This window comes from Halictus rubicundus, chromosome 3, assembly GCF_050948215.1.
Source record: "Halictus rubicundus isolate RS-2024b chromosome 3, iyHalRubi1_principal, whole genome shotgun sequence".
NCBI lineage: Eukaryota > Metazoa > Arthropoda > Insecta > Hymenoptera > Halictidae > Halictus > Halictus rubicundus.
Window position 1 is genome coordinate 20,136,616 of NC_135151.1, and position 13,917 is coordinate 20,150,532.

The 13,917-nt window shown below is 41.6% G+C and overlaps 2 protein-coding genes across 3 annotated transcripts; both read left to right on the forward strand.

Moving 5' to 3' along the window:
- Positions 1–159: 159 nt before the first annotated feature.
- Positions 160–5,683, forward strand: LOC143352915 (putative glutamate receptor). Its single transcript, XM_076785948.1, has 9 exons — positions 160–352; positions 1,176–1,678; positions 2,215–2,541; positions 2,891–3,053; positions 3,343–3,551; positions 4,598–4,687; positions 4,777–4,949; positions 5,308–5,516; positions 5,669–5,683. The coding sequence occupies exons 1-8, from the start codon at positions 181–183 to the stop codon at positions 5,492–5,494; spliced, it is 1,824 nt and encodes a 607-aa protein (XP_076642063.1). The 5' UTR covers positions 160–180; the 3' UTR covers positions 5,495–5,516; positions 5,669–5,683.
- Positions 5,684–7,887: 2,204 nt separating this feature from the next.
- On the forward strand, positions 7,888–13,543 carry LOC143352287 (glutamate receptor ionotropic, delta-2). Of its 2 annotated transcripts, XM_076784614.1 has the most exons (7): positions 7,888–8,413; positions 9,394–9,720; positions 10,469–10,625; positions 11,546–11,754; positions 11,824–11,913; positions 11,983–12,140; positions 13,138–13,543. In XM_076784614.1, the coding sequence occupies exons 1-7, from the start codon at positions 7,982–7,984 to the stop codon at positions 13,427–13,429; spliced, it is 1,665 nt and encodes a 554-aa protein (XP_076640729.1). In that variant the 5' UTR covers positions 7,888–7,981; the 3' UTR covers positions 13,430–13,543. The 2 variants fall into 2 exon arrangements, with proteins under 2 accessions (XP_076640729.1, XP_076640728.1); XM_076784613.1 differs by having other exon boundaries at positions 11,824–12,140.
- Positions 13,544–13,917: the final 374 nt, after the last annotated feature.

Here is a 13,917-nt window from a genome sequence, read left to right on the forward strand (position 1 = left end):
AGCACTTGTACGTGCTGTATACGATCGCCTATTCAATATTTCACATTCGTCCCTGCACACGCTGAAATTATCCACCATAAAACCGACTATCTCGACTTACGGGAGTTCAGTCATTTGCGTTCCACGCGGTAGTGCAGCGTTCCGTAACATCCCTTAAAACGAGAAAAACACGCGTATAATATGAGAGCCACAATTCTATACTTGAGTCTCGTTTATTTCGGTGTCCGTTTATCGATCGCCGATCATGTTAAACCGGGAGTGTACATACCACTGATAAAACACATGCGCAACTACTGTTTCACTTCCGCCGTCATTCTAGTACAACCTTGTATCGAGGATAAGTTCCTCGATGGTATGGCTTTTACTTTATTATAATCGATAATTATCTTTCTTTAATCTTTGACCTTCGGCCCCTCTCGTTAATTCACCCGTTTGATGCAAAAGTGGTGAAAACTAGGCAATACTCCTCACTCTTCGCAACTGCATAGGAATTATGGGAAAATTTGATAAAGAGTGGCAAAACTTAGTAGGTGCAATTCGAAACAGTAAAAATATTGGAAAAATTTGAAGACACTATTATGTTCAACCTACTAAACATATTAAGAAAGGAAATAAATTTCTATTTCTCTCGAACTTGTTGCAATTCGCATAAAAAATTTTTATTTTGCATAAAGATCCGTTGTCTAATAATAGTCATTTCTTGAGACCTTACGCGGGGCGTTTTAGGATAAATAAAACGCCCCGGAATAAATGAGTAATCATTTTGTGTCACCGTTAACAAAATATTGTAGAATACATATCTTTTTTTTATTGTGAGTTTATTTACGCATCATTATTATCGCAGAATTGTAACATATTTGGTATCATTTCCATTTGAAAAATTCCACGAATATGTCGATGAAAGTCCCGCGAAAAAAATAATGAAAAATAAAGAAATTTTGTTATTGGATTAATAGTGGTGTCACACCGATACACCCGACCAGTGGTATGTTTACACTCCTCGAAGACCGACGCCTCTGGATCAAAGAATAGTATCTTCTACCCGATATATGTCACTGGCTAGACCCGTGTTGTGGACATATATCGAGAGAACGCTGTAATCACCATTTTTGCGTGGAACGGTTCAATTGGTTCGAAAGGCATTCCTTTCCTTCTGATTCTTTCTGTTTCTTCAGTTTTCGAGGCAAAGTACCTGACACACATGTGGACGAGCAGGCTCGGACGAGAGAACATCGCTTCCCTGACCGTCTCTCACGATCAAATACACTTGTTGTCGCGATACTACGAGAACACTGTACGACCGATGATCATCGTTTTGATAACTGGACCGCACACGTTCAGCCAGTTCTCCAACATCACGAAGACCTTCAAGATGTCCATTCCCGCTTGGTTCGTAATGTTCATGAATCCGCCGAACAACCTGACCACCGTCGACCACTGTCACAAACCTACGGGAAATCCTTTTCACTTGGCGTTCAACACCGAAATGTTCGTCATGTGTGACGGGGACGACACTGTGTACGAATGGTACTCCGTGGACGGTCAGACTACGGAAATTTTCAAGGTCGCCGAGTGGAACGTGACCTCGCCCGAGGATTTCAAACTGTACACAAGAGCGAGCCTGTACGAGAGAAGGCACGACCTGAAGGGCACGGTTCTGCGAGGAGTTCTCACTTCGGTAAGGGCTGTTCGCCGACGCAACCGAGAATTTCTAACCTGAAACCTAAACCAAAGTGAAATTCTCACTATGCGAAAAATGGTCCGGCAGGATTAGCGTGGTTAATCGGCCTCCATGTAATTTTTCATTTTTCTTTTTGGTTGCTGAACACTTTCAAATATCTACCCCTTCGATTAAGGGTAGCATTATTTTCTCAGTTAGTACTTAGGATATTTAGATGAAATAAAAGCGAAAATGAAGTTACAATCTAGCCTTATTTTAGATCTTCTCTTCAGAATTTTAAATCGATTATTAAGGGTTGAAAGAATTATTTATCTTGCAGGGGTGGTTTTCGGAAACTACCCTTCCAGTGACCGCCTTTAAAAAAAATCGTGGATAATGTTCTGTTACGTAACTATTATTTGACCCCAGTGTCTGATACAAGATCAAGTAAAGATACTAACCAGATTTCCCAAAATTTTCCACGTTAGCTAAATGGTCGATAAAATTGGCCCGGCTCTGGCCAGAATTTTCAATCTATGCATTTTAATCAACAGTCCTCGATACTGGTCACAATCCACAATGATACAATAACCGGGTTTCTCGCGAACATTCTTGGAGAGCTCGAGAGAACCTTGAACTTCACCGTGAAACCCGTGGCCCAGCATAGGGAGCACGGATCCTTTAACGCGACGACGAAACGTTGGAGCGGAGTGATGGGAACAATTGTTTCGGGGGAGGGGGACATCGGCATTGGCGATTTCTCGATGATCAACAACAGGCTGAATTACGTGGATTTCTCGACTCCCGTAATGGCCGTCAGGCAAAATTTGTATTTCAAGCAACCGGAGATCTACGCCCTGAAATGGTCCGCCTATTACAAGGTACAGCAACTGAATTTGATTATCAGTCGTTTAACCCTAGGACTCCTGCGAGTTCTAGGCCTGTGCCGGAGTCATTTCTGACCCGTGTCGATATTTCACAACAGTTTTCCTTCGATATAAAGCGATGGCTCGGGACCGGCTTTCGCCGTATTTCGGATGAAGAAGAAGAGGAAGAGGGGATAGCGATTTTCTTATTTCGAAATAAAAAGCGTCGTCTTATATCGAAAGAATATTGTACATATAAGACGCTCGAGCTTATCTCCACTGCTGCGGGTCACGAATGACACCGGCATAGCACACGGGAGGTTAATTAGTGGGAATCATGATCTTTGTGATTCGTTTGCCACAGGCCTTCAGTTTTGCTGTATGGGCCGCCACGTTTTTGACAGGATTCGTGACCATGATCGTTACGACATTTATAATATGTAAATTGTGGCCGAATCCTATGCTAGAAGTGATTCACGCGGAGTGTCTTCGAATTTGGGGCATTCTTTGCCTTCAAGGCATGACAGGTAAATTAATCCTTTCGAATTTTTCATTTTACGTATCTAATAAGACGTTACAACGCTTTACGTGCTAACTTGACACATACTATAGTAAATGCTACAAATAGCATACGTTTAAGATGCGTAGCTGAAGGTATTCAATATTTTTATTCCTAAAAAACGCTTTCCATATTTGCAATACCTTTCCAAGTTTGTCACATTTTCAATATTTTACAAGCTTCTTCGAGTTTTTGATATTTGCAATATTTTATACGTAGGTACTGTAACAGTTTCGTCTGCAGCAACCTCTTTTCAGATTTCCCACGAAATTCGTCGCTCAGATTGGCATACGTAAGCTTATTTATGGCATCGGTCGTGGCGAACTCCGGCTATTCTGCGTCTTTGATATGCTTTTTGACAGCACGTATCCGGGACGTACCGTTCAGGTCAGTCGACGAGTTTATCAAGGATGGCACGTATAGCATAATCACACAAAGAGGATCCGCAAACTATGACATCATCCATGTAAGTTTCTGCCAATAATATAAAAACTAAATAGCAACCCGAGAGCCTTATATAGATAGATATATAGAGAGATATATGTCAACAACACAGGTCTTGCCAGCGTCGTATATCGTGTAGGAGACACTATTCTTTGAACCGCACGGAACGTATGATAGAAAAGGACAGCGTAGCTCGAGTGACCTCGGTCGTCGAGGAGTGTAAACATAACACGGGTCGGGTATACCCCGCGATAGTAGGGATAATTCCGCGACGTTTATCATCCAGACCTTGGCGACATATATAGAGAAATCACTGTAACGGGATAGCGCATCGCGTTTTTTCGATTAGAAGCACACCGAAATTGAACTATCATTTAAATCGCAGGAACACAGTAAACCGAAATTAAGAAAATTAAGCTTTGTCGTAAGAAAATCATGTGCGTAAAGCTGTACGGTTATACTGGACGCGATATTCGATCGCGAGCGATACATGCTGGTCGTCACACTTGTTTCAACGAGACAAATCGCATTGTGATAAATGAGAGATCGTCCGTATTTGATCGCGTATGCACGTTGATCGATTATTCGTTTTGATATTTTCGTGCGACGATGCGATCGTTCGATTTGTGAGAACAATCATTTGTTGAAACAAGCGAGACGGCCAGTATGTGTCGCGTTTGGTAAAAAATCGCGTCCAGTATGACACACCCTAACGGGAGATCATAAAGAAATCATTGATAGCAAGGTCACGTGAAGGTCACAATATTACAGGTCGTTGGATTCGTCTTGACCTCGGCTATCGTATAGCGGCAACAAAAATATATCGTTCCATTTAAAACAACTTCGATGACCTTGAAATCTCAAAAATATAACCTTGAACAAATTTTTTTGCCTACCATAATATTTACCCATCTGAACCAACTAATGTTTTTCTCTGAAATTTTCTTCTACGATAAAAAAACAAGCGAGATATTTTCGATGCTCGAGTTAGGTGAAACACCCTGTATTTCAAGAGCTGTTAAAAAAGAAACAGTGACTTCAGCGTCAAAAATCTAACTACATTTTCAGCGTGGGGACGATTCTCTGTCGAAAGCTATAATGAAATTAATGAAATCGGAAGAGGACTTGCCGTTGTTTATGCAGGACGGATTCAACGAGGTCAGTTCCATTTTAAGAGAGTACCGAACCCCCACGTCATTGCAGCAACGTAACATGGAATTTGTATTATTTGATTTAAACGTTTACAGATCTGCAATAATGATAAATTGGCATTCTACGCCGCTTTCAGTACCGATATGCAAAAGAAATCGCACGACATTAATATACCGTGTAACGTCATCAGCATCTACGTCGGACGAGTGGACAGTGTATCTATGATTTTATCAAAGGACAACCAATTTACTTCAGTTCTGAATTATCAGTTAGTAACTTAAAACAGTATTACCAATACGGTGAATTCTCGATATATGTCAACAACTCGGGTCTTGCCAGCGTCGTGTATCGTACAGAAGACATACTCGAGCCGTGTTATGTTTACCGAGGCCGCTCGACCTCCGCGGCCCCCCGCGGTACTGGGGATAACTCCGCGACGTTTATCATCGAGGCATTGGCGACATATATAGAGAAATCACTGTATTTCACTAAAAATCGTTTACGTATGTAACGACCATCCTTGGACTTATGCGATACTATTTAAATCTTTAATAATGATAATATATGTTTGTTCACTTTTACCTTATAAATAAATACAATACAATAACACTTACACTTTGTTACAGCCTGCAGAAACTGTTATCCTCCGGGGTGTTAAATCGCGACAAGTACCACACGGACTTTAAGGAGGAAACTGGATATCAACCGGTAACATTCGGCAGCATCATATCTGTGTTGATAATATTCATCCTCGGCACTATAACTGCGTTACTAGTACTGGCTGGAGAAGTATGCTGCAATAAATATGCATAGGTGTTGAAAGGTAGAGGTAGAGGTCAGTTGAGCTAACAATAAGGACTATTTATTTCTGTACTCGATAAATTAGTAAATTCTCAATTTGTTTCATGGAAATTCTGTTGAATATCACGCTTACGTCGAATAAAATCAAGTTGAAGACTTTAGGGATGGGTATTGTTGTCTCCATAGCGCCCATTGTCCCCTTCCAGTAAGCGCCAATGTCGGCAGATGAGGGGAGGGAGCACGAATTGAGGGGAAAAGTTACCCTCTCTCTCTCTGGAACGCGTCACGTGACCGGGCCCCGGCGGAAGCGTGGGGACTAGCGCGGGAGAAGGGGAAGTTGGAGTGGGGGAACAAGTCTTGATCCGGCAACACTGGTAATCGGCGGAGGTGGTGGGAGAAGCAGGCGTTTGAGGGGCCCCTACCGTACCAAAGTAGTTTCTTCAGATTTTCACCTGCTGTATCACGCGAAAATATCTTAGAAATAAAAAAATGAACGATGGTCTGGAAAATTAGAGGCTTCGTGCTTCGAAATGAGCGCAGGCTTATCGTAGGCACTGTTGTTTCTCACAAAATTCACTCTTTGGATACGCTGTAGGTATTTTCTAATTCCACACGGTGCACAAGTTGCCAAAGTGATTTATTCTCCGATATAAATATCAGCACAGATAGTCCTATCGGTGTTAATCTTTGTACAATTTGTACACAACTCGTTGCAAGATTGTGCTGGTAGTGGCTAATGTGCAACGTTGTGTTTCGCCCGTAATGAGGCACTGCCATGCCCGGCATCCTTAGATTCATAGATTCGATAAATTCGAACGGCCGCGTCACGGTTCGTCCAGTTCTCAGTTTACCTAGTTATCGTCCGAGGCGCACGGAAATCGCGAGAGGGAAAAAAAAAAGAATTTCGACCAATTTCGCTGCTGCAAGAATTTTTCGTGATTCGATTCAATTGTGATTCTAGAAATTCCGTTGATAAAAATGTCGGGAGGAATAGATCCGTTGATAACGTTTCTGTTTAAGGATTAGTTAGTCGAAAACAATTGAACGATAAATGTCACTTCAGCGGACGAGATGGCACGGTTCAATTGCTACGATATCGGTGTGCTACTGATTCTGGCTGTGGCCGGTCATTCCGTGAATATAAATGACAGTTATAATTATATACTACTGATCACGGATATACACAACTATTACGGATCGACCTGCATCATAATCGCGCACTCCAATCATTTCACCGGTAAGTTAATTTCTCTTACAATCCGCCCGATAAACTCGGTTGTGGAAACGTTACATTGCTCGATGAGTAATATATTTTGTTGCAACGACGATAGACGAAGTTGTTGTTTTTATTACAAATACGATGGCTTGTAAGAATAAGCAACTCGTTTAGCCTCTTTTACTGTGAATTTTTATTTAAAATAACAATTGTCTGCATCGATTATAGAAAAGAAGGGCTAAATAAAAATGTATTTCTTCGTTTGGTAGCTCTAACAAATGGAAAATGGTACAACAATACTCTTAAATTCTTCTGGTATCTCCATTACTCGATATTTCATTTCAACATTACTGCCATAAATGCATGAAATCCGCAGACTAGTTAAAGATCCGGAAAATGTACAAATATGACACGTACCTTTACGCGAATCGTGTCTTCTTATACTTTCAGTTGCGAAGAAAAATTTGTTTAAAGTATTCACATTTGAATGTACAGTGATTTCTCTATACATGTCGCCAAGACCTGGATGATAAATGTCGCGGAACTATCCCCACTACCGCGAGGTATACCCTGTGGTCTCGGATGCCGAGGAGTGTAAACATAACACGGCTCGGTTATGTCTCCTGGACGATACATGACGACGGCAAGGCCCGTGTTGTTGACATATATCGAGAATTCACTGTACACTGTACAGTTTCTCGCTTGCTAAATCGTGAACAAGAATCTTAGAATAAAATGATGTCTCATGAAACTACCTTTAAACTTCTCGCTTTAAAATGAGTCCTATAATTTTTAAAACGCTTATATTACCAAATATCCGCATAATCTCGTCAGCTCATGACCAGCGCGCGCTAGATTGGACCTTCCTCTTTCGAACGAGCCCTTTCCCAGCGAAAAATATTCTCATATAAGGACGAAAAGTTGAGGCGCGTGAAACCATTTTTCGCCTATTTTTGTCGGTAACGTGGTCACTCTACCTTATCTCGAATCTACGCAGTTTTGGCTCCGAAAAATATTTTCATATAAGGACGAAAAGTTGAGGCGCGTGAAACCATTTTTCGCCTATTTTTGTCGGTAACGTGGTCACTCTACCTTATCGCGAATCTACGGAGTCTTGGTTTCTCTTCGAAAACGAAAGTCGTAAAAGTGATAATAAACTACTGGTAAGTAGAACATTAAGCATCGTCGCTAATGAACGAGCGGGAATCATCGTTTTAGACTTGAACGACACGACCGCGACGCAAATATGGTCTCGATCGTTCTCCCACAGTGGCATCCTGACCATGATCGTCAGATTCTCCGATTTTCCACGGGAGGCCAAGAAGTACGAAGGTTATGAATCGCGCCCGTTGTACGTCGTCCTTCTCAGCACAAAGGAGACCATGAACGAGTTCGTGATGGCCACCAGACAGATCGATATCTCTTTTCCCGTCTGGTTCGTGATGTTCCTGCCGCAACAGGGAAATCCCCTCAAGTCTTTCTGTCAGAGCCCTGCCGGGAACCCGTTCAATCTGTTGTTCAACACCGAAATGATAGTGTTCTGCTACGGACAGCCGCTCCTGAGGGAATGGTACGCGTTTCGGGACAATCGCACGGTGGTTTCCGATCTAGCCGTGTGGACGGCCGAACGGAGGCTCCGTCCCGTGACGAACAGCAGCCTGTACGCGAGGAGGAATAACCTGCACAGAGAAGTTTTGCGAATCGCCTACGTCCAGGTAAGTGCACTAGGGTAAGGGACCCCATTACTGTCCGGGTACCAATTACTGTGCCTATATTAATTACACTTAATTTTAAAGTATAATGAATATTGAAAAAGAGATATATAACATCTATGTTAACTAATTCTAAGAGCCAAGGTTCTAGTCACGTAACTTTTGCAGAGCCAGCAGGTCCGTAACTATAATTTCCGTTCTCAGCTTTCAGTCACTGACTTAAGATCCGTCTTGGTCTTGATCCGACGGGTCCTAAGTCTGTGACTAAACTTGTCACATTTTTTGCTCTGTATTATCGATATTATGAATGAATCAAAACAAAATATAGATCAATTTGTAGTCGGAGATATTTTCTAGCGCGCGCTACTCTCGATTTCATCCAGAAAACTCATGCAACGGCATAAAAATGCTTGGATTCCACGGCGTGCGCATCGTCAATTTTTGGCCTACTTCTAACGCTTATATTACCAAATATCCGCATAATCTCGTCTGCTCATGACTAGCGCGCGCTAGATTGAACCTTCCCCTTTCGAACGAGCCCTTTCCCAGCGAAAAATATTCTCGTATAGGGACGAAAAGTTGAGGCGCGTGAAACCATTTTTCGCCGATTTTTGTCGGTAACGTGGTCACTCTACCTTACCGCGAATATACCGAGTCTTGGCTCGTGAAAAAATGTAATATTTAAGAAGTGTAATTAATATACGCACAGTAATTGGTATCCCCGCAGTAACCCTGTAGGATTCAGCAAAGATCGACGTTCGAACACACGCCCGCTCGATAATTGCGTTACATGTCGCGCGAATGGGAAACGAATCGGCGACAGGCATGATTTACGAGGGCAATAAAACGCGGCGACGCGGACGCGAACGTAATATCGTTTCTTTTGAGGTCTATGCTTCCCCCTCTCACCCTCCCGTACCCTCTCCCATGATTTATCGGTCGCGAAAAGGAATCTCATTTCCGCGAATCCGATTTAATTCAAGGAGTCGACGTTCGTCGCGGTCAAGGACGGGGTCCTCACCAAGTTTCTCGGCGCTGTGGTCGAGGAGCTCAGCATCTCGCTGAACTTCACGATGAACGTGAGCGACCCTTTGGACTCGTATGGCAATTTCAACGAGGAAACGAAAACCTGGACAGGCGTGATAGGCGAGCTGGTCACGAACATGGTCGACATAGGTGTCGCAGACTTCAGCATGACCAATCACCGGGAGGACGTGGTGGACTTTACGCTGCCGCTAATCCTATCCCGTATAAAGGTGTACTTCAGGAAGCCCGACAGTTCCGCAGTACGCTGGGCCGCCTATATCAAGGTCTCTCATTGTTATTTTAAGATCTTTGTCTTGCAACGCTCGCTACACCATTCTTTGTCCGTGGAAAATCAATGCGTGTTATGTAAGATTTCTTCCCATAGCGAACGGAGTAATACGTGTAGCTCGATACAGTGATCTCTCGATATGTGTCGCCCAGACCTGGATGATAAATGTCGCGGAATTATCCCCACTACCGCGGGGAATTCCCCGTGAGGGATACAGAAGCTCGATCTTCATACGTTTCTAACAGATTGTGTTGTTCCTGTAACAGCGAGATTGCATTAAACAAATGGTATACAGGGCGTGTCTCACTTAAGTGTGGCCCCCGGAATATCTACTTCAATTTTGACAAAGTCAACAATTTTTTTATTTGTAATTTGAATGGTATCTAGTGGTCAGTATCCCGTGTGCGTTGTTTCCTCTTAAATGTTTGTTTTTCTCGTAGTTTTCAAGGTCATCGATGCTTTATTTTTAAATAACTACAATATAATTTCGTGCTGCATCGCGTAGCTAATAAAGGAATACATTCAGATATGTACTCCGGTATGACCTTCAAATGACCTTGAGCTCCGCAGACGAAGGTCAAACTTAAGTTCCGTTTGTAAGAAGAATGCAAGCTTTGCGAGGTATACTAACGCCTGTGAATTTGTAGAGAATGTCTTTTGCAACGCGAAGAATATCGAGACGGATGTCAATATGTACGTTTCATCGGAGTGCGCGATAGTGACAACAATATTTCTGTGTTCAGGAGTTCGACACGAACGTTTGGATGGGGATAGTACTCATGATCCTGTCCGCGCCGATAATCCTGACTCTCATGAAGACGAGGGGTCGGCTCGTTCTGAAAGACGTCGGAGAATATTATATTAGCGTTTGGGGAATTTATTGCCAGCAGGGATTGTCAGGTACCGATAATATTGATGACGCTATATTTTCACACGATACCGACGACTCAAAATGGAGGAACTCCAGTTTATTAAAATGGAGGATACAAAAATAACGCAATTACAATTATAAATACAAACATAATGCAATTACAATTGTAAATACAAACATAATGCAATTACAATTGTAAATACAAAAATAATGCAATTACAATTGTAAATACAAAAATAATGCAATTACAATTATAAATACAAACATAATGCAATTACATTTGTAAATACAAAAATAGTGCAATTACAATTATAAATACAAAAATAATGCAATTACAATTATAAATACAAACATAATGCGATTACTATTGTAAATACAAAAATAATGCAATTACAATTATAAATACAAAAATAATGCAATTACAATTATAAATACAAACATAATGCAATTACAATTGTAAATACAAACATAATGCAATTACAATTGTAAATACAAAAATAATGCAATTACAATTATAAATACAAAAATAATGCAATTACAATTGTAAATACAAACATAATGCAATTACAATTGTAAATACAAAAATAATGCAATTACAATTATAAATACAAAAATAATGCAATTACAATTATAAATACAAACATAATGCAATTACATTTGTAAATACAAAAATAGTGCAATTACAATTATAAATACAAACATAATGCGATTACAATTGTAAATACAAAAATAATGCAATTACAATTATAAATACAAAAATAATGCAATTACAATTGTAAAAACAAAAATAATGCAATTACAATTATAAATACAAACGTAATGCAATTACTATTATAAATACAAAAATAATGCAATTACAATTACAAATACAAAAATTCTCGCTGTACGTCACATTATCAAAGCCAATAAGGTAAAAATTGGTTTAAAAAGCTAAATCAACCTTTTTCAGAATTTCCGTACGAAACCCCGCTGCGGCTGGCCTTCTTGTCGATTTTCATTTCATCGTTAGTTGTCATGTCCGCCTACTCTGCTTCGTTGATCAGCAATTTGACCATCTCGACGGCCAGTCTACCTTTCACCACTCTGAAGGAGTTCGCCTACGACGGATCATACAAGTTAATTGTTTTCAGAGATAGCGCGGACTACGACATAATAGTTGTAAGCTCGATGCTGCGAATTTCGATGATCCGACACGGCGAGCAGTCGCTAAAGAAAGTTTCATTTCAGTCGGACAACGACAGCGTGTCGCTGAGGCTGCAGGCGCTTCTGAAGGACAGGGAAGACTTGCCTCTGACGGTGGCGGATGGCTTCGAACAGGTGAGGCGTTCGCGAATAATTTCGTCGGAAACTTCGATCCATGAGTTTTGTTTGCGCTCCGGCCCGCAGGTTTGCACGCAAAAGGTTGGCTTCTACATAACCGAGGAGATCGTGAACTCCATGGGCTACATACCCTGCGCGGTTGTGCACATCGGAGCCAACAGGATTGAAAACTTGGCCATTGCTCTCAGTGAACGCAGCCCCTACAGACAAGTCCTAAATTACCAGTAAATAACGTAGGGGGGGAGGTAGGGTGTAGGGAACACTTTAACTCGGAGTTGCAAACATAAGTGACCGAAGGATCATTCCAGTTTTAGAACTAGAATAGTGTACAGTGATGTCTCGACATTTTCTTGAAATGACACCAGGGCCCCATTCGCGGTAAAAGAAATTAAAAATAAAAACAATTTGAATGAAAACGTAAGAGAACATAAATTATAAGAAAAATTTTTGTTCAGTTAATTTTGCTACTTGAGTTAGCCCAGGGCCCCAAAATTACCGGTCCGCCCCTGCAGGCAGCAGCGATTCGGACAATCGGAGTTATACTGAATTGTCAATTAAGCATAAGTACACGTGATCCAAATTTTGTCGTGTTTGCTCTCGTTTTAATCAGAAAAATGTCACCAATAGAAAAGTTTCATGAACAAAAATGTTTTGTCATTGAATTTGTATTATCCTACTGTTTGGGCCCCTCAACAGTACATCCGCGATAGCGAGAATAAATCCACATGCATCGAGACGTTACAGTACTTGGCAACAGCAGTAAACGCAGCGGGAAGTTAGAGAATAAACAAATTTTTTTCAACAATAAAATTTATTAATTTTTATTTTCGGCAACAACTTCGAGTTGCACGTGGTCGATTGCTGTTCCTTTAGAGCAGAAATACAGTGATTTCTCTATATATGTCGTCAACGCCTGGATGACAAACGTCGCGGAATTATCCCCACCACCGTCGAATATATATACCACGTGATGGGCCTCGTACGCCGAGGAGTGTAAGCATATCGGTTATATCTCCTGGACGATATATGTCGCTGGCAAGACCCGTGTTGTTGACATATATCGAGAATTCATTGTACTTTTGTCATGGGAATGTTCTTCGAGACAATTTGAATGTCTCAATACGAGTCCGTTTCATCCTACCTCTCTGTTACACCGTTTTCGTCGATACATCGTCTCGAGCAAAACGAGCTTCTCACTACGCCGAACAAATAAATTTTCAGATTGCAACAATTCAAAGACAACGGAGTGCTGAACAAGCTGAAACACATGTACCTTGCGGCGACTAGTCCTTCCGAGAATAAGTATCCCGCGGTGACTTTGGGCAGGGTCGCGCCGATCCTGTCTATCCTGGCGTGCGGTGTGGTTGTAGGATGCCTGGTGTTGATGTTCGAGAAAATGTATTACAAATTCTGTGAAAAAAGGGCGAAAAGTTGTCTTCCGTGGAAACTGAAGAAACTTCGAACGAAGGCGCGGCAGAAGAGGAGGGGAGGAGACACGCGTTTTATCCTGTGAGAAATGTAGATCAGGTTAACGGTGATTAATCGTCACAGTAATGGTTTACACCAGTGATGAGCAACCGGCGGGCCCGCGCGGGCCGTACTTGGACCTGTAGCGTACTACAGTGATTTCTCTATATATGTCGTCAAGGCCTGCATGATAAACGTCACGGAATTACCCCTACTACTGGGAGGTATTCCCCGCGAGGGGCCGCGAAACTCGAGAGGTAACACGGTTCGGGTATGTCTCCTGCACGATACAAGACGCTGGCAAGACCCGTGCTGTTGACATATATCGAGAATTCCTGCGGCCCGCCGGGATCCGGACAGAAATCATAACTTTTAAACTACTTCGTCTTCGACACAAGTACCTTAGTATTTTTTCAAAGAGAATACAAAGATGCGTTGATTTGCATAAAAAAAGAATTATATGATTTCACAACAGAAACTGTGGCCACCTTTATTTTTTGTCGAATAAAATCTTTTATGCAAATTTTCATTCAC